Source organism: Ricinus communis, chromosome 7 (genome assembly GCF_019578655.1).
Source record: "Ricinus communis isolate WT05 ecotype wild-type chromosome 7, ASM1957865v1, whole genome shotgun sequence".
NCBI classification, from domain to species: Eukaryota; Viridiplantae; Streptophyta; class Magnoliopsida; order Malpighiales; family Euphorbiaceae; genus Ricinus; species Ricinus communis.
This window is the reverse complement of record NC_063262.1, coordinates 4,477,437-4,496,877: the sequence shown is the minus strand read 5'-3', so window position 1 is coordinate 4,496,877 and position 19,441 is coordinate 4,477,437. Positions and strand designations below refer to the sequence as shown.

At 33.0% G+C, this 19,441-nt stretch overlaps 4 protein-coding genes and 1 long non-coding RNA gene across 10 annotated transcripts; 2 read left to right on the top strand and 3 right to left on the bottom strand.

The window, feature by feature from the left end:
• The first annotated feature begins 1,233 nt into the window (after positions 1-1,233).
• LOC125370715 lies at positions 1,234-1,937 on the top strand. Its single transcript, XR_007216771.1, has 2 exons — positions 1,234-1,534; positions 1,620-1,937. It is a non-coding gene; the product is annotated as an uncharacterized LOC125370715 (long non-coding RNA).
• A 702-nt stretch (positions 1,938-2,639) lies between these two features.
• Positions 2,640-6,844, top strand: LOC8283394 (ACT domain-containing protein ACR1). Of its 5 annotated transcripts, none has more exons than XM_048376522.1 (8): positions 2,640-2,784; positions 3,702-3,851; positions 3,996-4,041; positions 4,847-4,961; positions 5,206-5,273; positions 5,353-5,997; positions 6,093-6,197; positions 6,285-6,844. In XM_048376522.1, the coding sequence occupies exons 2-8, from the start codon at positions 3,781-3,783 to the stop codon at positions 6,666-6,668; spliced, it is 1,434 nt and encodes a 477-aa protein (XP_048232479.1). In that variant the 5' UTR covers positions 2,640-2,784; positions 3,702-3,780; the 3' UTR covers positions 6,669-6,844. The 5 variants fall into 5 exon arrangements, with proteins under 5 accessions (XP_048232479.1, XP_048232480.1, XP_025014234.1 ...); XM_048376523.1 differs by having other exon boundaries at positions 2,645-2,784; positions 3,744-3,851; XM_025158466.2 differs by having other exon boundaries at positions 2,647-3,031; positions 3,744-3,851.
• Positions 6,845-7,323: 479 nt separating this feature from the next.
• Positions 7,324-11,355, bottom strand: LOC8283393. 2 transcript variants are annotated; one of them, XM_015723056.3, is made up of 4 exons: positions 10,641-11,355; positions 9,826-10,013; positions 8,450-9,112; positions 7,324-7,574 (listed from the first exon to the last, which is right to left on the bottom strand). In XM_015723056.3, exons 1-4 carry the CDS (start codon positions 11,221-11,223, stop codon positions 7,551-7,553), a joined length of 1,458 nt encoding a protein of 485 aa, XP_015578542.1. In that variant the 5' UTR covers positions 11,224-11,355; the 3' UTR covers positions 7,324-7,550. The 2 variants fall into 2 exon arrangements, with proteins under 2 accessions (XP_015578542.1, XP_002525300.1); XM_002525254.4 differs by lacking the exon at positions 7,324-7,574 and having other exon boundaries at positions 8,167-9,112.
• A 1,070-nt stretch (positions 11,356-12,425) lies between these two features.
• On the bottom strand, positions 12,426-13,557 carry LOC8283392. The gene has a single exon (XM_002525253.4). The coding sequence runs from the start codon at positions 13,265-13,267 to the stop codon at positions 12,632-12,634; it is 636 nt and encodes a 211-aa protein (XP_002525299.1). The 5' UTR covers positions 13,268-13,557; the 3' UTR covers positions 12,426-12,631.
• Positions 13,558-17,594: 4,037 nt separating this feature from the next.
• LOC8283391 lies at positions 17,595-18,306 on the bottom strand. The gene has a single exon (XM_015723035.2). The coding sequence runs from the start codon at positions 18,199-18,201 to the stop codon at positions 17,749-17,751; it is 453 nt and encodes a 150-aa protein (XP_015578521.1). The 5' UTR covers positions 18,202-18,306; the 3' UTR covers positions 17,595-17,748.
• Between the last annotated feature and the right edge of the window lie 1,135 nt (positions 18,307-19,441).

The following is a 19,441-nucleotide window of genomic DNA, read 5'->3' as shown; positions in this document are numbered from 1 at the left end:
TAATTATATTTTAATATTAAATTAATAAATAAATATTTTTTAATCAGATAATGATATTAATTCTATTATAAGAAAGCATATTAATTATATTTTGGTATTATATTAATTAATAAACTATTTTATAATTCAATAATAATTATAATATAAAAATAACATCTTAAATAATATTTTAATATTATATCTAATAATAAATTAAATTTTTAATTATATAATAAATTTTTAATCCTAAAAAATAGTAATATTAATTATATTGATATGTTAATTCATAATATTAAAATTAATTAATTATAACAAATAATTTTTATATTATTGTATTAATAAAATTTTATAATTTTTAAAAATAAAAATATTTAAAAATAGCTATTTTATTATTTTTTTTAGAATTGTACAAAGTAACATTAAATATTAAAATTTTATTAAATTGTATCTATTAATTTAATTTTATAATTAAAATAATAAAATAATCATACAATACACTAGTAATTTCTATAACTTTGCATGCATTCCTCTCCGAGTACCCAATACTTATCTGTCATGTCATACTTTTTCTATTTTTAAAACAATTCTCTTTTTGAGATAAATAATATAAATATAAAAAATAATAAAATAATCTGAGTTATATCATTTACTATAGTTATAGTTAAAATATAAAAAAGAACTTAGAATTATTATAAAATATCACCTCAACAAAAATTGATGGAATTGGATCTAAAGAAAACCATTAGGGTTATTTTCTCATTTTATTTTTTTATTCTACTAATATTCTTATTTAAATTAAATAAATAAAATAAAAATAAAAAAATCATAATATTTTATTGATTTCTTCTACAATACCTAATATTTGAAATATAAATTTTTTCTCAACTATATTTTCGAATAAAATGAGTGATAACTAAAACTATATACATGAAAAATTATAAAATATAATATTAAAAAATCAACAAACCAATAAATCAATCATATATTTATATATATACATATCCAATTTTGTAAAACTTTTAAAAAGTGTTTTATTTTAATTAAAGTTTTAATATCTGGAAATATATGCTAATTACTAAAGGAATTTCAGACTTTCAATTTTCACAAAAATCTTCCTGAACTTTTGACTTTTTTTTGACTGACACAATAGTTTGACTCTTACCCGACAATTAAGTAAAAGAATAGCCGACTTTGGGTCATAAATGAACTATCAAAATAATACCGTTTTGGTTTTTCATTAAGCTATAAGAAAATCTGCACCTTCTTCTCCTCCTTCGTTCAATCATCATTTCTTCTGGATCCTACCACCACCACTGTGGCCTCAATTAATGACCTTGATGACCGTGACAGCTGCTCTTTTGAAAGTCATTCTTTCTGTCTTAGCACATTTCCTGTTTCTCTACCATTGCAGCCGCTGCTTCTGCCCCGGCTAACTAGAATAACTTTGATTTTGCTCGTCACCACTCGCCCCCAACCTCTGCTCTAAAGATTTGAAGTTTGGGCTTTTGGGGAGCAATCTCTACATGATTCTTCCATCTAATATTGGTTTCATAAGGTAACACTTCTTTGTTCATAGTTCAAGCATTGAAATAAGGGCTTTTGGGAACCAATTTCTACAATTTAACCACCGGTATCTGCAGAGATATAGGCCTTTCCTGGTTTAGAATTTGACAATCCAATTTTTGGCGTTGGTCAGAGAGTGCTCGGATTTTTTTTACGGTGGCCAGAAGATGCTCGAATAATCCAGTTTCCCAGAGCTTCGAGTCTTCATTTCTACAATTTTTTTGTTATTTCAAATATGGTATTGTTACATTGTCATGTTCATTACCTTTCTCCTCTCTTCCTCTAATTTCTTCACTTTTTAGTTCCAAGGAACTGTAAAACATAAGGTGGCGTTCGAAATTGCCTTACAAAATGTTATTTGGTAATGTTGATGAGTCTGACAATTTTCTACTGAATCATCCTTTTTCTTCTTCAAGAAAAATAAGACGTCAGTAATCAGCCATTATATTTTTTAAATTGAGGTGGGTGGATTATAGTTTCGAAAAAATATATATGTATGAAGAAATCTAATTAAAATATGAATAATATGAAATTTTTAAATAATTAGAGCTATAAATATTTGTCTATTAATTGGGTCAATAAAATCACTTCTGCGGTATTCATATCACAAAAGCAATATATTCATAATACATCTCATGAGGTCACAGTGGAATGCAGTATATACAAAAGACGATAAGAAGTCTTCCATGGAATTTGGCGGTTGTTGCCACGTTAGCAAATGGTCAAGATTTTACGGTGTGTAAATACAGCTTATATAAATTCATAATTTATGGTTGTTGATTATTTGACTGAGTAATCAAACTCCAAGAAAATGATAACTGATCCTCCTCTCTCAGCTAAACACATTACTCCATTTCCCCCAAATTCAATTCTCAGCCACATCTACAATTTTCCGTTATTACACACGTGTCCACCATTTTAGGAACAAGCCGCCGCAATTCAATTGCCATCTGTCATATCTGGACACGTGTCAATTACCCAGTAAAAGTGCCAGTCCTGCTCCCAGGTAACACCCCTTGCAGCATTAACCCTGTGCGAACACGTTCCACAAATCGGTAATATTAAAACACAGAAAAAGAAAAACCTAAAATCAAAAGGAGAGGACAATAAAATGAGACAGGGGTTCACATATATTTGACACTTCAAGCGAGTATTTAAGACCGGAGCTTAGCCGAAGCAAGAAAAAACAAACAAGAAAGGGTGCAACTGTGGTGTGGGTTTTCCAAGTTTTGGGTTTAAGAGGTTTTCTTTTATTATTATTGTTTTTCCTGTCATATCTTTTAGTCTTTTTATGATACCATCCGTTGCGGTTCTCTACAACTCTGCTTGCCAAGAAAACGTTCTAAAATTGGCCAAGAAAAAACTAACACTTCAATCAGCCGTAGAAAGTCCTATTCGTTTGCCAACTTTTAGTCCTCTTTTGTATTCTAAGTTCTGTGTGTGATTAATTTGCTGAGTCTGCAAGTGTTAGGGCTCTCCCTCATCAAAGGTAAATGTTTTCTTCTTCTTCTTCTTCTTCTTCTTCTTCTTCTTCTTCTTCTTGAGTTTTCTTTATAGACCAGGAAAATATCATCAAGCGAGAGCTCTGATTCATTATCTCATTTTCTTGATATTAACCTTATAAATATCAAGAAGATTATGTGGGTTTGCGTCCAGTTCAATTTTCATTCAAGAACATGAATTATTTTTATAATCTTTGATTATCAGTCTTATTCAATCACAAGAGTCTTTAATTAAATTTGACAACTGTAACATTCTATCCAAGCAATTCGCTTTTTTTTTTTTCTTTAAAAAAAGAAAAATCACTCTTGTTGTGGAGTCCTGTTGAAACAAATCTTTTAATTTCTGCCCACACAGCAGGCAGTTTTGGATTAAAAACAACGTTCTTTTTCCTGGTATTTCTCAATTAAATCTCTATATTTTCATTGAAAAAAAAGAAGAAGATAATAACAACTCTCTGGTTTTCTTGATTTTCAAGAAAGAGGCTACTCAATATTCATTTTAATTACGAATGAAATCTTTGTAGCTAGTCAGCTATTGTTATGTAGATTTTATAAAAGCTTTAAAGGGAAACGCCGCACTCTTATCTCCTCCCTACGTTTATTATGTTAACGCGTCTGCTTTGTTCCTATATAATACTTATGCTTTCAATAATTTAGAAGGTAGCGATCGGTGATTTCGAAGAGGATCTCTAAATGCAGAAACAAAGCTTGAACCAATACTGCTAATTTCAGAAGTATGGAGATCGCTTACCAGCCTTATATCGACCCAGAATTCGAATCTTTAATCGAAAGAATTTATCCTCCTAGGTATCTATCTATTGCAAGCATATATCTTGTGTCTTATTGCTTAAGATTATTCCATTCCATAATAAAATTATTTCTGGGTTCTTGAATATTTTTACATGATGACAATGAATTCATCTTTGGTTTGCTGGTCTTTTGATGTTGCAGGGTTTGTATTGATAATGAGGCATGCCAAGACTGCACGGTTGTCAAGGTTTGCAATCTTGTTTTTCACCTTATAAGTCCCAAGAAATATACAATACTAAATGGTATTAGAACTAGGTTTTTACCCATCTTGTTTAATAGATGAGGAGCATGATTCAAGATGATTTGTTTTGTCATCTCTTTTTGTTTAATATTTGGATATAACATGTAATAGGCCCTTTGTTTCTGTAGATTCCATTTATATGACATATGTTAAACTAAGGGCATCACAAAAGTACCTTCTGATATAGAATTAGAGATGTTTCTTTATATTGAGGATGCTGAAATCTTGGTATATTAGCAATGGCATCTATTATAGGTTCCATTATAAACAAATGTATAGTTAACAGAATTCCACATTCCCACTTGTGAGAAAGGGATAGAGATTGAGACAGATGAGTTGGGTTTCTCTGACCCACCGAGTGGAGGGCCACTAGAAATCAAATTTTATAAGAGGAAAAGGAGAAAAAGATTGCACAGGAAAAGGTTTTAGTGTTTGTTTTACTAACTTTTGTAGCTGTTAATTAACGTTTAGGAAGCAGCTGTAGAGCAGAAGACTTAACTCCCATTTGCCATTTGCCATTCCCCATTCCCAATCTAGTTAGCTTCCCTTTTGGAATCCAAACTAGATGACGTAATGTAGTTGCATGAGTACATTGATCACAAACTAAAGTCTCGTGCCTAGTTCTTAGCTTTTAGTTCCTTTCGGAACCAGGATCTAAAAGGATTCATTAAATACGAGAAAATGACTTGTTAAGGAGGAAAATGTTTCATTATTTACAAGTGTAAGTGTTTGCTTTACTTTTACTTTACAGGTTGATAGTGCAAACAAGCACGGCATTCTATTAGAGATGGTCCAAGTCTTGACAGATCTTGACCTTGTTATATCTAAATCATACATTTGCTCTGATGGGGGATGGTTCATGGACGGTCAGTGGCTCTATTCATCATGCTTGCATCACCCTTTACGCTACTTCTGTTATACCCATTTAGTGCCATTAATTATTCCAAGTCCCATTTTATAATATAATATACGCTTTATCGAGAGTTGATTAATTAACTAACTTGGCATTTATACTGATCGATCTAAGTACTCTATGACCTAAATATGAGTCACCCCACTACAACTACGATATCGCTTATGTGGGTTTGTTTTATATTGCATGGTGTACAGTGTTCCACGTGACTGACCAGCTTGGGAACAAGCTTACTGACGAGAGTCTCATACTTTATATTCAGCAGGTATTTTTCTCTCTAGATACGTATGAATATACACGTAACTATGTAATTGTTTTGCCTTGTAACAAATTATCAATTACAGGCACTCTGTACAAATAGAAGAGCGGGAGCATCACAGGAGCTACAAAATTGCCTTAAAAGAGAAGTTAGGCCAAGACATGTGTCCACAGACCACACCGCAATGGAGATGACTGGAATTGATAGACCAGGAATGCTATCGGAGATTTCGGCTGTGTTAGCTGAGCTGCAATGCCACGTCACAGCGGCTGTGGCATGGACACATAACAGCCGAGCAGCATGTATAATCTATATGGAAGACGGGCTGAGTGGCGGACCCATAACTGACTCCAACAAACTTGCACATGTAGAAGAGCAGCTTCAAAATGTTGTGGAGGCCCATCATGGGATTGGGGAGATGAGGAGTGTGAGATTGGCATCACCAGTGACCGGACAGACTCACACTGAGAGGCGGCTCCACCAGTTGATGTCTGCCACTTTGGATTATGAGCCGTGTTGTGGCTGCACAGATGGCGATGCTGCGCACCAGAGAAATTGTACTAAGATTCATGTGTCAATAGAATCTTGCAAGGAGAAAGGATACTCGGTGGTGAATATGAGGAGTATGGACAGGCCGAAGCTCTTATTTGACACGCTCTGCGCGCTAACTGATATGCAGTATGTGGTGTTCCACGCTGCTGTTAGCTCCAAGGGCACAATGGCTCGTCAGGTATCAACATGCCACTCCTGGGGAAAAATTCTTTTACTGTACATGGAAACAGAAATGTTTTGCATGAATGTAAAATTTTGATATTCGTATTGCAGGAATACTTTATTCGGCATAAAGATGGCTGCACTTTGGATACAGAAAGTGAAAGGCATAAACTTACCAAATGCTTGATTGCTGCCACTGAGAGGAGGGCATCTCATGTAAGCACAATGCAACTACTGACATAGCAAAACTGATGTACAACACAAAAGATGTTTCCAAACTTATGATTGTGATACACTCTGCAGGGCCTGAGGCTTGATATTAGCACTCACAATCGAGTGGGGTTGCTCTCAGATGTGACACGGGTCTTTCGGGAAAATGGCCTATCGATATCGAGAGCTGAGATCGGTTTACAAGGGGACAGAGCAGTAGGGTCATTCTATATCACTGATGCTTCAGGAGACGAAGCTAATACACACACTCTAGAATTGGTGAGGAAAGAGATAGGGGGATCTGTCCTTGTAGTTAACAAATCACCAGGATGGACTCCCAGGACTCCCTCCACAGCTGGTATTAGTAGAACTAGCAGTGGAAGTGTAGGTGAAGAGAAGCCAAAATTCTCACTAGGAAGCCTCTTGTGGTCTCAGCTCGAGCGGCTTTCGGGTAATTTTGGATCTATAAGATCCTGAGTTTCCTATCTAAGAATATTCCTACAGGATGTATATAAGCTTGCTTGTATGTTAGGAGATGAATAGTTTCTCTTCCTAGTTTCATTGTAATAATCTACTTAGTAGTATCTAGTTCTTACACGTAGTCACTGTATTTCCCAATTTTAACCTTCAAAAGAATTTACTGTATTTCCCAACTTTAACCTTCAAAATCTGTAACAATTGAGTCCAACATTAATCATTTGTGTAACCAGAAAGCAAAGTACATTAATACAAACTTACCTAAGCTGCGGCTTTCATAAGTGGACCCATGAAAGGACATCACTGATTAATTTTTTTAAATAGTTATCATTTAAAGCTTTTTTACTGCCAAGGCAATTTAGAGCTCGTTTGAGATTATTATCATAAGAGTGTTGGAGTCTAATTTTGTTTAATTTTTATTTCTTTTTATAAATTGTTTCTGTCAAAACCATTTTATAAAAGAAAAATCAATTTATTCGATTCTCAAAAAGCAGTTCCTTATACTCAAAAAACGTCAATTTTTTTTTAAAGAAGTATTTTTGCTAAACAAAATCTCTAGTACACTTAAATCGTTCGATATCATTTGCTCGCATTAGGGGAATATATATATATATATATATATATAAAAGACTCATCTAAATTGAAGGGACTGATATCAATATGCAGAAAGTGCATGAAGAATAAACGATCTGCAAATAATTTGTGTGGGAGGAAGTGAGAACAAATGAAGTAAAGGAGGTTGTCCATCCTTCAGTACCATAAACAGTAGATATTGTTTCTTGGGTCATAGTAATAATAATGTCAAGCAAAAGTCCAAGTGAAGAATGGCGCCAAAACCAGGAATCTTCGAGTAAAAATCACATCAAAGTTTGCCAGAAGGGGTTACACGATCGAACTAGCCATAACCTGTGAACTGTAGAAAGTTAATGAAAAGCAAAATAACCTAAGCACGACTGCATGGTCTTAACTGCAATCGAGATCCCTCCATAACAGTGAAATTTTTACTTATACAAGGGTTTTAATTTGAACTTCTACCAGTAAATATTTTTATACACAGCATTGTGGGTTGTGCAGTTATATGCGCCTGAAAAAAGAGAACTCTACCCCCCTTGTTGCCTTTTCACAAGTATAAGATACTGTCAGATACCGCACGTAGCAAGGTATGGACTATAGACATCAGGTTCGATGCTAATGAAGCCACAAGTAAATAGTCACTTTCTCTTAAGCAATTACTTGGTGTTAGCAACTATCCTTTCAATAGTCATCTAATCTGTGAATGAGGACAACACTTCAATGCTAGCAGAAATCCACCATCTGCAATGCTGTGAACAGATAATGGCACTAATACAGATATGGAAACAAGGGTTAGGTACTCTAGGAACCTAATACTTCTCCTTTCTTCCATCTTCCTCTAAACTGCATTATTGGATATTTTACTACTGAACAGAACCATAAAAGAGTACCTTCTGCCTTCACATGCTTTAAAATGACAATGTAATTCCCAAATCAAATGAACTGGCCTATCTTAATAGAATATTATTACATTGTAAGCAAACATATTTTATGAGCACATGATCATCCAATTTAAGATTCAAATTTATGTACATAAAGTTTCTAAAGCCCAACTCGGACTAAAGAAACCACATACAAGCTATTCACAAAGGTTATTAAGGAGGAGAGCATATAGGTCTTACGCGCTTTCGGAATTATCATATTACATCAATGTCATCAACATCAAGCCAATCATTAGACTCCTTGGAATCAGAGTTGCGAGCACTTACCTGCTCAGACCCAACATGTTTCACAGCAACAGGGTTAATATCCTTGACAGAAAGGGCGGAGCTTTCACTTAACTGAACCCAATCTCGTGGGTCTTTTGATGAAGCATCGGAGCCTGATGTAACTTTCTTATAACTTACAGGCACCTCTCCGTCATCCTCTTCAAGATCACTAAATGAAACATCTTCATCATTTTCAATATGTATTGTAGTTCCACTGGGGCCTACCATTACTGAACTTTCTTCGTTCAACCAATCATCACCATCATCCTCAGATTTCTCATCTGGAACATTGGAGGTGGAGCTAGATAGATATTGATGTTTAGCCTGGTAAGCTGGTTCTTCCTCAACCACAGCTTTGTCAATAATTCGCATCTCAGTACTCTGAACCAGGTGCTTCTCTGTTTCTAGTTCATCTGCAACAACAGAAGGGGATGCTTCATTCCCTATTGCGTTGGCTGCAAAAGTGGAAGAAATTACTTCAATGCTTGATGTCTTTAGTGGTGCTGATTCAGTCTCTGGACGAGATGGCACTGAAAGAGGCTCTTCATGAGGTAAGCCGGCAGTTTTAGTTGATATAGAACTGCCAGTTTCAGACCAACCTGATTTGGTTGGCTTAGCTCGGTTTGGCAACTCATGCGACAACATTGCTCTTGCTTCCACCACCTGCAGGAATGTGTTAAAGTTTAGAAGGCAGTCTAGCAACTTAATTGCTCAGGGAAGTAATATCTTAAGACTAGGAGAAAATTAAATCAGCCGGAACATTTAACTGTCCAGTTTGGAAACTTGAATGTACTACCTGCTTCAAACTGAATACTGCTCTCACCACAGAAAAAGTTTTTGTATTTATGGCTAGCAGTTAAAAGTGAAAGGACTACAATAAAACACAAGAAAAAAATTCTAGGGTTTGAAGCAATTCAGAGAAACTATCCTAAGAATACTTCACCACATCTGTAGCATACAATAAACAAGAATTTTTGCTCAACTTCGTTGTCTTAAATAAAGTCCATCGAACAAGGTTCAAATTTTGAATCCATCAGAAGATTGCATGCCCAAAATATAAACTTCTTTGGAAGATATGTAGGGAGAACCAGCAGAGGCACTGGAATGAAAGATTGAACATAACCAAACTACAGGAGTGAGTGGATCAATGACAACCTGGATGAAAAAGTGAAGGAGGATTTAAGAAAAGCTTCTTCATTAACTAGTTAATTCTGTTCTTTTCTGACCATCCCCAATTTCTTTTCTACTTTCCATCTTACAGAGAGTAGTATCAAGATATAATTAAACCACGAATGAATATCACAGGCATATATAGAAACATGTATAATCAAGGAATATGAAATGTCAACCATCTGCACTACAGAAAAACAGCATACTTGAGGAGTTGAAAGCAGTTCAGCATCTTGTTTACTGAGTCTAGGGTGCAAAAGAACAAAATAGATCTTCCAAAAGCAGCCCTCACTCATATATCCTGGACAAAGTTCAATCCGAAGAGCCGCTAATCTCGGGGAAAGACGTTCAACAGCCAAAGCATGTTCTTGTTGGGCATCGGACATGTCGAAATCTGAAAGAAGTGAAAAAAGCTTTGCAATAGCCAATCAACAAATACACATAAATGAAGGGCTGTTTATTGAACAGTTTCTTCTTTTTGAATAACAAGTAAACTATAGAGACAGAAACATGGAATGCGAATAAGCCTCAAGGATTTGGAATAATCATAATTCAATCTTTTGAAGGCATCTAGAAGATGCATCACTTAAATATATGAAATATATATGCATCAAACAAAGTGACGTCAAAAATAACAAGACAAATATATAACATATGAATTTTCAACAAGGATCACGAACAAAACATCTACAAGTGCTTTATACCACATTTCTAAAAAATTAGACAATTAAACCCCATTTAAGTTGGACTAACTGAATAAAGGAAATAGAAGAAAATCCATGAACATAATCCAGCCTCCACTAGAACTGATTTTAGCAACTTCTAATTTAGTACAAAGAAACTGTAATCGGGCATCACAAGACTAGCATTATCTAAATAAAAGTTAAACTAAGAGGGAAATGTACCTTTAGCACAATCAAGTAGAACACGTTAAGATTGACATTTCACTTTTCGATTCAAGTCAAAATATGCAACAGCTACATATCTACGAAGGAAAAAGAGATTTAGGAAAGAAAATTACCATAAAAAACATCATCATCAGGGATAGGGAAGTCGAGCCAAGTCTCAGGATGCGTCGCGATATCTCTAGCAAAAGCAACGACCTCTTCAGTGACACCAACAGCATTCCCAATCAAATCCTCATCATTAATATCACTTTCTGGTCCAATCTGCAGAAAATTAGACGCGATCTTAGTGATCTCCGATACATTCACATTACTCGATAATTTAGAGATTCCGGACTTGAATCTTCCGCCAATCTCGGCAAAGTCGTTACGAATCCCCGCAATTAAATCCTCATCATTCGATTCCGGATCGGACGACTGCTGAATATCAGATGACTTGTCAGAGATCTGATTATCAGGTGGAGGAGGAGGAGCGAGGAATGAAGCAACGCCCCAGAATTGACGTGTTAGGGTTTTGGTTAGCTCGGAGAGGTCTTCCTTGACGCCGCGAGGGGTGGTGGCAGAGGAAGAGGGAGATGGTGGTGATTTTGAGTTCGTGGCGTTAGGGTTACTGTTATCGTTATCGTTATCGTTATCGTCATCGTTGTCGTGCTCATCGAGCTTCAGAGAGTTGGCAATGGACCTGGCTAGCCATGACATTTTTGTGGAATTTCTTTTAAGTAAACACAAAAATAGAGTTTGCTGTTGCAGAGAAGACCTCCCTCTGGATTCTCTACTCTACTTCCTGTTAACGGACCGAGGTCTTATTATTATCGGTAAGATTTACTTTCTCCACCCGTACGACTGTTTTATACTATCTTCGAAGATTAATTTGTGCATTAATTATTTTAATTGATATTATATAACCACTCATTTGTGAATTTATTATATAAACTATACATAAAAAATAATATTAAAATAATTTAATAAATTTTTTAATATCTTATAAATATTCAGCACATTTTAAAAAATAATAATATTTTAAAATACAATTAAAACGTCTTTTGAATAAAACTTTTTATATCTACAATTTTACTAATGTAACAAATATAAAATTTATTTTAAAATATTAATTAATTATGTAAATTAATATTAAAAATATCATTGATAAGCTATATAATAATAAAAACTAATTTTAGTAAATATAATATTAAAACATAAAAACTGAAATACAGAACCACGTATGCCACATGCAATGCAGAAAAGAAAGTTTTATAATAAATCATTATTAGTTAATATTTAATTAAAATATCTATTTAACTAAAATATACAGTAAAAATTTATAGAATTATATTATTATTTAGTGCATATAATTTATTTAACTCACAAACTATTTGTAATTATATAATTAAAAAAAAAACTAGTTCGAAATGATAAAAGGAAAAGAAAACCATAAATGTTTAAGTAAAATAGTCTAACCACAAAATACTTTTCGGTGCTGTTGCCTTTATTTTATTTGTATAGATTCAAAAGCGTAACAAACAAATAAAGAAAGAAAGCCATACATCTGCTGAGAATTTTCCATCAGAATTTTGTTACCATTTTAAGGAAATTAGCTAAGATAATACTAAACACAAGCCATTAACTGGAAAAAGAGAAGAGGGTTGCCTGCAATTAGCGGCAGCTATGCAAAATTGATAAAGCAGCCTAAAGTGAGAAGAAAAGCAAACAAAGTGGAGACACCGACTCGAGCGGGAAAATTACTGAACTAGAATCATGAATGATTTACACAGAAGATTAATTACCCGAGTAGGCGAATTGTGAAATCATAATTATCATTGATCAATTCTTGAAATTAGGCTTAAAGTGGCCAATAATAACAGTTGATAATGATGAGGAACTTAATACTGAAAGGCAAGAGAAAAAGAAACACCCAGATGCAGTTGAAATTAATTATAGCTAAATGTAAGTTGCAAACTGTATAACAGATCTCATCATCATACGATTTTCTTTTTTCTGCTTTTGTCACTGTAGCGTAAAGTAACATACACAAATTATTATAAATTGTAACAAAGAACTATAACAATATAGAAAAGAGAATAAAGCTAGAATAGAATTTGTACTTGCACTAAATTTCCAACAGGCCGTCTTTCTTAGAGGAGCCATTTCTACTGCTAGAAAGACTCCATTGGTCTAAGGAAAACCCACCAGCTGATGATGATGAACTCCCATTTCCGCATTTTGCAACAGCTCGCACATTTTCAATCAGTTCTTGAGTTTGAGCTTCTTGCGAAAGAATCTGCACCAGCTGCTCAGGACTAATCACAAGCTTTACTTTCCAAAACCCTTGATTATGATCACTACTATTACTGCTGCTATATCTAGAGCTAGAGAAAGCTTCAGTATAGGACCTCTTTAACATTCCTTGATAATCAAAAGACATCCTGTAAGGAGTAACAAGAGATGAAGTAGGTATGCAGCTTTTTGATCTGACGTGACCGTGTCTTACAATTTGCCCTCCTATTTTTGTGTTGGTGTGGAGTGGAAGCAAGTAGTAAGAGCGACCTACAACAAGATCTTCATGAAGAGACAAGGGTCTCCAGAAGAGATCATGGCTTGGATAAATAGCATGCCCTGGAAATTCATTGGTGATGCATCCAGCCGTTATTGGCCCTGAAAATTCCATAACTCCACCGTTGGATGTTACTACTTTGATTATTCCACCACCGCCATCTCCTAGCCCTCCAAACAGGCAATTCCCCATTATCTGCTACAAGACCAAGAAAACCAAGAACAAACTCTTCTCTTATTGGAGGTAAAAAGGAAAGGGAGAATTCTGGGTCGGTGTGGAATTCTTCTTTAGGGTTTTCACTATCAAACAAGTGAGAAAAAGAGAAGAAAAGGCAAGGTATAGCACTTTACCCCAATTTGCTACTACTATAGCACTATCTAAGTGGATGGTTTATAGTCCAACTATTCCAACACGGAAAGAAAGAACCAAACATTTTATTATGCTAGTGTAATGATGGAAGAAGTAGACAAGGTTGGCATCACTAACAAAGTGCACACTTAAGAGGGCCCGTTTAGCCGGAGAATCGGAGAGATTTTGTTAAAGATTTTCACTGCTATTATTACCCCAATCCCCATTTTTCATACCCATGGTCAACATGGAGCAAAAGAAAGGCCAACTATTACTAAGTTGTCTCTTTTTGTACTTTTCCTTTGGAGGGCCTAAATCCTGTAAGAGCATGCTCATGTGGTGCACAAGATTCGTTACACCCAATGGATCTAAAAATTGTCCTTTGTTAAATCCAACAGTCAGTTTGAGCATAATAATATGTTCCTAGTGAATCATTCATCTTTTTTTCTTGAGCCACTCTAGACTACACCATGCCTATTTTCGAAATCGGCACGAATTGATGTGAGCAATTAGATTGGCGGGTCTACATATGAATTCTATACTAATCTAATGCTCTGCTATATTTGTGATGTGTGTCGGCATTGAATATCATTTCTTTTCTTTTTATTTTTCTTTTATTTATTAAACATGTCCTAAAATCCATGGACTTTTGCAGGTCACAGGTATGGAAAGCAGTTATTTGGATAATTTCTTTGCCCTATAATGTGCCCAATCATATATATAATCTTGGCTGTATATTTATATGGCATGATTATTTCAGTAGCTGGACTGCAACGTGTAACCTAATATTGTTTCTGTTCTTAACAACTTGAAAGAAAAATAAAAGGGGGGAAAATAAAATAAAGGGTCTTGCTGCTTTTTGTAGGATGCAATCTTTGGATAAAGGCAAAGGTATTGAGCTTTGAATGTGGACAGCAATCAGTTAATAATGAAATATAATAATACAGTGAGCAAAGGGGGCTAATGTGCAACAATTAGCTGCCCCATCATCAATCAAGAGTTAATGTGTTAAGTCCTGTTATCGTTTTCTACTTAGTGGAGGTTAGTTAAATGAGTTAATGGCAATGTGTACAAAAGAGACAAGGAAATTCTGAAAAAGATGAACAGAAAGGAAAATGGGAGACCAGAACACTGGAATCTTGGGAATGGCTATGATGCTGGCATTCCCTCTTCATCAACTTAATTTGCCTTCTTTTTTTTAATATGTATATAACTCGTAACATTTTCTAAAAGTGCCTTAATTTATTTAAATATATTATCATTAAAAGAAAGGGGGGCTAAAACAGGCAAGCAATATGCTAACTAAGCACATGTTTTGGTAGCAAGCAACTCCCTATGTGCCTTGATCAATAATCCGCGCCTAGCAACTCCTGTTGGGTCGGCAGACACTAACAGCCTCTTGGAAGTATTGTATGGTCCACACGTTGGCCAATACCATCTGCTCCTCCATATGATTGTATAGCCTCGGTAGACTACAAGATGATTATATATATATGTTCGCATTTAGCCTTGGTAAATTTTGGGAATGGCTGTGATGCTCGCATTCCCTCTGCACTTCAAAAAATTTTAAGTTCAACGAGTCATATTCATCAAATAAAATATGATAACATGCTTCAAGAAATAAGATTTTATATAAAATACATAATTTTATATAAAAAAAATTAATAAAATTCTAACTCTATTAAGATTTTACTAAATAAATTAATAAAAAATATCAAATAGAAAACATATTACTCCATTAAAGATTGTTTAAATATTTAATGATATTTGTATTATAATTTTATCATGTAATTGAGTTTTATTTTATTTGAACAATCAAATATCAATTTAGTTTATAAAGTATTAGACGAGACAATTCGATGTATCATTAGAATATAGGATGTGATTAATCAAGAAATTTTAAAGTAAATACTTAAAATGTGAATTTGTATTTAGATTAATATCATTTTTTAATTAATTATTTAAAATTTAAAACTAGATAAAATAAAATAAACAATTAACATAATAAACAACTACTAAAAATAACTTGGATAAGTAATTTTAAAATAGACGATGTATTTATTTATAGTTAAAAATAATATATTATACAAAAAATGTTATTTTTTGTGTCTTTATTATGTTTTTCTATTTTATTTTAGATTATTAACCTAATTGATGAATACATAAATAAAACAACATCTCAAGTAGATGCATTTTTTATTAATTATTTTATCTTTTCATTTAATATGTATTATTAATAAAAGATATTTTAAAATATTTTATAATAATCAATATAAGTATAATATTTTTTCATTTTTAAATTAATGCATACAAGAATTATATTAATATATATATATATATATATATATATATATATATAATAAATTAATAATAACGAGTTCAATTATTAATATTTAGGTTCAATGGAAATAGTTAAACATAAGAGAATAAATTATTTCATACTGTGAATTCACGCCATATGACCCATAATAAAATAAAAAAGATTAAGATAGGCAGGGCTGTTTACTCTTAAGTAAATTGATTTAATGAGGATAAAATGCAAAACCAGACTAAATAAAACTAAATTAGGTAAATTGATTTAATTTGAGCCCTTAAGAAGGGTAATTTAGTTTATTTCCAAAAATGGATAATTTAGTTTGATAAATTATATAAAGAATCAGTTTACTTTTGATTTTTTTTTGAAATTCAATGGGAAATATTTTAATTTTCAGAAGAAATTACATCAAAAAAAAAAAAAGGAGGGGTTAGTATCCCACTTCCCGACAACAGACTCTAAATGAGCAGCTCTAGCAAGGAGATGAACAGCTCTGTTCGCTGTAAGCCGAACAAAACGACTCTGTAAGTCTACAAATTGAGAAAGAAGAGCTTTACAATCATTTAAAATGAAGTTTACTTTTCATTTTAGTTGTTTTTTATAAAATAAATCAAACTAAATTATAAAGTGTATGTATATAGTATTATAATATTCGATATAGTGTTTGGTTATCTGGATATATTTTTATATGAATTGTAAAAGTAAATTTAATTTTTTAAAACTAATTTCACCAAATATTAGACTACCCTGTTCAAAAGTCTATTAGAAATACGTGAATGATAATGCATTCTACTAGTTATATATTTATATTTAAAAATTCTAGTGGAAACCGTTTAAAAAATCACGCTAAACTATTATTCCTTAGTTCAATTTAATTTAATAATTTAAAGTAAATAGTTAAGTTTGTTTTATAAAAATACAAACTACTATTAGATAACCTGGTTTAAAAATTATCTAAATCAGACAGTGAAACACCCCCAAATATAGGAACTATTCTTTTGCCCAAGAGGAGGCAGTCAGTCATCACTCGCGAGACTGTCGATTGCCATCGTTGAAGCCAAAATATGTGCTCAAAACAAAAGTCAAGAGTCACATCAGACATGAGACAGCAGGGGCTGAGGCAAGGGGGAAGGCCAGGGGGGCCCTTAGACCCCCTCCCGCCCCCACCAATTCTCGATTTTTTTATTTTTTTTTTCATGTAAAACTAAATAAATAGATTGGCCAAATCCTAAAATAAATGATAATATCAGTGTCTTGCTGTATTTGTTCATTCATGGAGACGGTGTTCACAAACAATTCTTCGGGTTAAGTTCAGTATTATATGTTTCTCTGTATTGGAAGATCATGGAGTTGCTGCTGTTGTATTGTAAACATGGTTCTGTTGATATTTACCCTAAAATATTCTTTAATTACCTTATAATCAAGTTCTTAAATCAGTAACTAAAAGAATCGGATTATGTTATTAGACTAATAATTTTTATCATCTGTTTTTGACATGTCACATAATTTCACCATATGTTTTTATCACATCATTTGATTTTAACCGATCTTACCAATAGATTATCATTCTCAAAATATTTCTAATTGCCAAAATTGTAATTGTCAAATATGTATAAATATTTAAATTTTTTAAATAATTAAGCGTTTTTAATTAAATAATAATATCAAACTTATTCAAAATTTTAAGTCTTTATCAAATTAGAATAGAACTCTTGAATTTAGCAACATCTAATCTTAGCTTCTAACAAAACTAATTGGTTAATTTTTTTTTACTTACTCCAATTTTAACTTTTAGTACAATATATTCTTAGTGTTTAATAAATCTAGAAAGTACCCTTGTCATCTTTTTTTTTTTAATTCAATCCTTCTATCATTTATATCTACACATTCATTTTATATATTTTAATTTAAGGAAAATAAAACTGAAATAATCATTTTCCATAAAGTACTAGAAATTTCATATGCAACAAATAATTACAACATACGTTACTTAATTTGGTAATGTTTTCAATTACTGCACAGTAAAATGCAACTCACTTCCTTCAGAAATGGTTTCAAGCACCGGTCGCCACCTTGAAGAAGAGTTAGTTCCACGCCACGCATCTTCATCATCATTATTATCGTCTTTCTTGATTACACTCAACATGCGTATCTCCTCTGCTGTTATCTTCTTTGACAGCAATATTTGAAGCTCTTGTTTTGTTATGACCAGTTTAATTCTCTTGCTATTATTCATTGTAACCGATGAACTAGTGGCCCGAGAAACACCAATTGTATCGGTGGTCGTACCAGGAAGATCTCGTAGTTGTTTTCTTGACAGCCCTGTGCTGTATCCAGCAGAGAAATTCATCAAGATTTTACCACCAGGATTTATGACCCTTAAGACTTTCTCGTGCTTTATTGCAGATGAATGAGAGGAGGAAGAAGAAGAAGTGGTCTTGTGAATGTGAAAGCAATTTCCCATAGCTGTTTGTTTGAAGAAGGTAAAACGAAGATAAAGAAATTAAGGAGAGACGTACGTTGTGGTTCGGAGAAGCTGAAGACAGAGATGGAGTATTTTGAAGGGACAAGTGATGAGCTGCTGGCTTGCATGTGTTTATGGACGTGAATTTAATTTGTAGATGATCAAAGGTCGGTTTGTTAGGACTTGCAAGTGGACAAGTTACCTATCTGTTACACAAAAGGTACCATTAGGTACTTCAAAACTAAAAAGGGAATGGAGCTTAGAACCAGCTTAGCTATTCAATCCCTCAATACCAAAACTCACATGGTACTTTGACAAACTTCATGCACATGTTTATGCACTAAGCCTGTGAGAGAATGTGCCAATTAAGATCATCTGAAGAGCGATATAGTCTCAATTAACATACAAACTATTATGAGAATTCCTTACCATTTGAATAATATATAATCGTGAGGAATTTAAAAAAGGAAATTGAAACTATGAAATGCATTTAATTTAATAGCATAAAGGAAGGAAGGAATTGTCAACAAACAAGCCAAGAATAATCTTAATCCTTTAAGAACTAAATAAGATTTGCAATAAATAATTATAATCAAAATTCATCAAGTAATCATATGACCAGAAATTAAAATCATCATATTCTTTTAAGAATCAAACTCAAAACCGATACTATAAAAGCACAGAGCTATTGGCTAATCATATATTCAATGCATAATTATTTTTAATATTGATCCACGATAAGTCCTTAGATGTCAATTGTTGTTTAATTTTATAATTTTTATTTTTAAACTTCAGTAGTATAAAATCTAAGTAACGTGAAAGATCATTTTATTTAATTATTATTATAAAATTATATGTTCACAAAACATCCTGCCCGAGGTACTGACTGACAAGTAATTTAACGGGTGAAAGGCTAAACAAAAAACAAGAAGTTTGTGTGTAGAGCTAGCGTGCACATTTTGAAATCATTTTAGGGGGAAAACAACAAGAGGCTTGATGTTTATGGAAAGGATCTGATTGCCCAAAATTTGTTTGGAATTGCTAGATTTGTTGTAACAACCTATCAACATATATTTTTATTTATTTGACATGGTTGTAATGCAATTTGCATTTCCAATGGTAATGGAATGACATGGTCAGTGCCTATTAAATCATGTACAATTTGCATATATTTTCATTTCAAGAAAGAAAAAGAAAGATATACAACATTGATTAACGAGAATATATTAAAAAATTATTG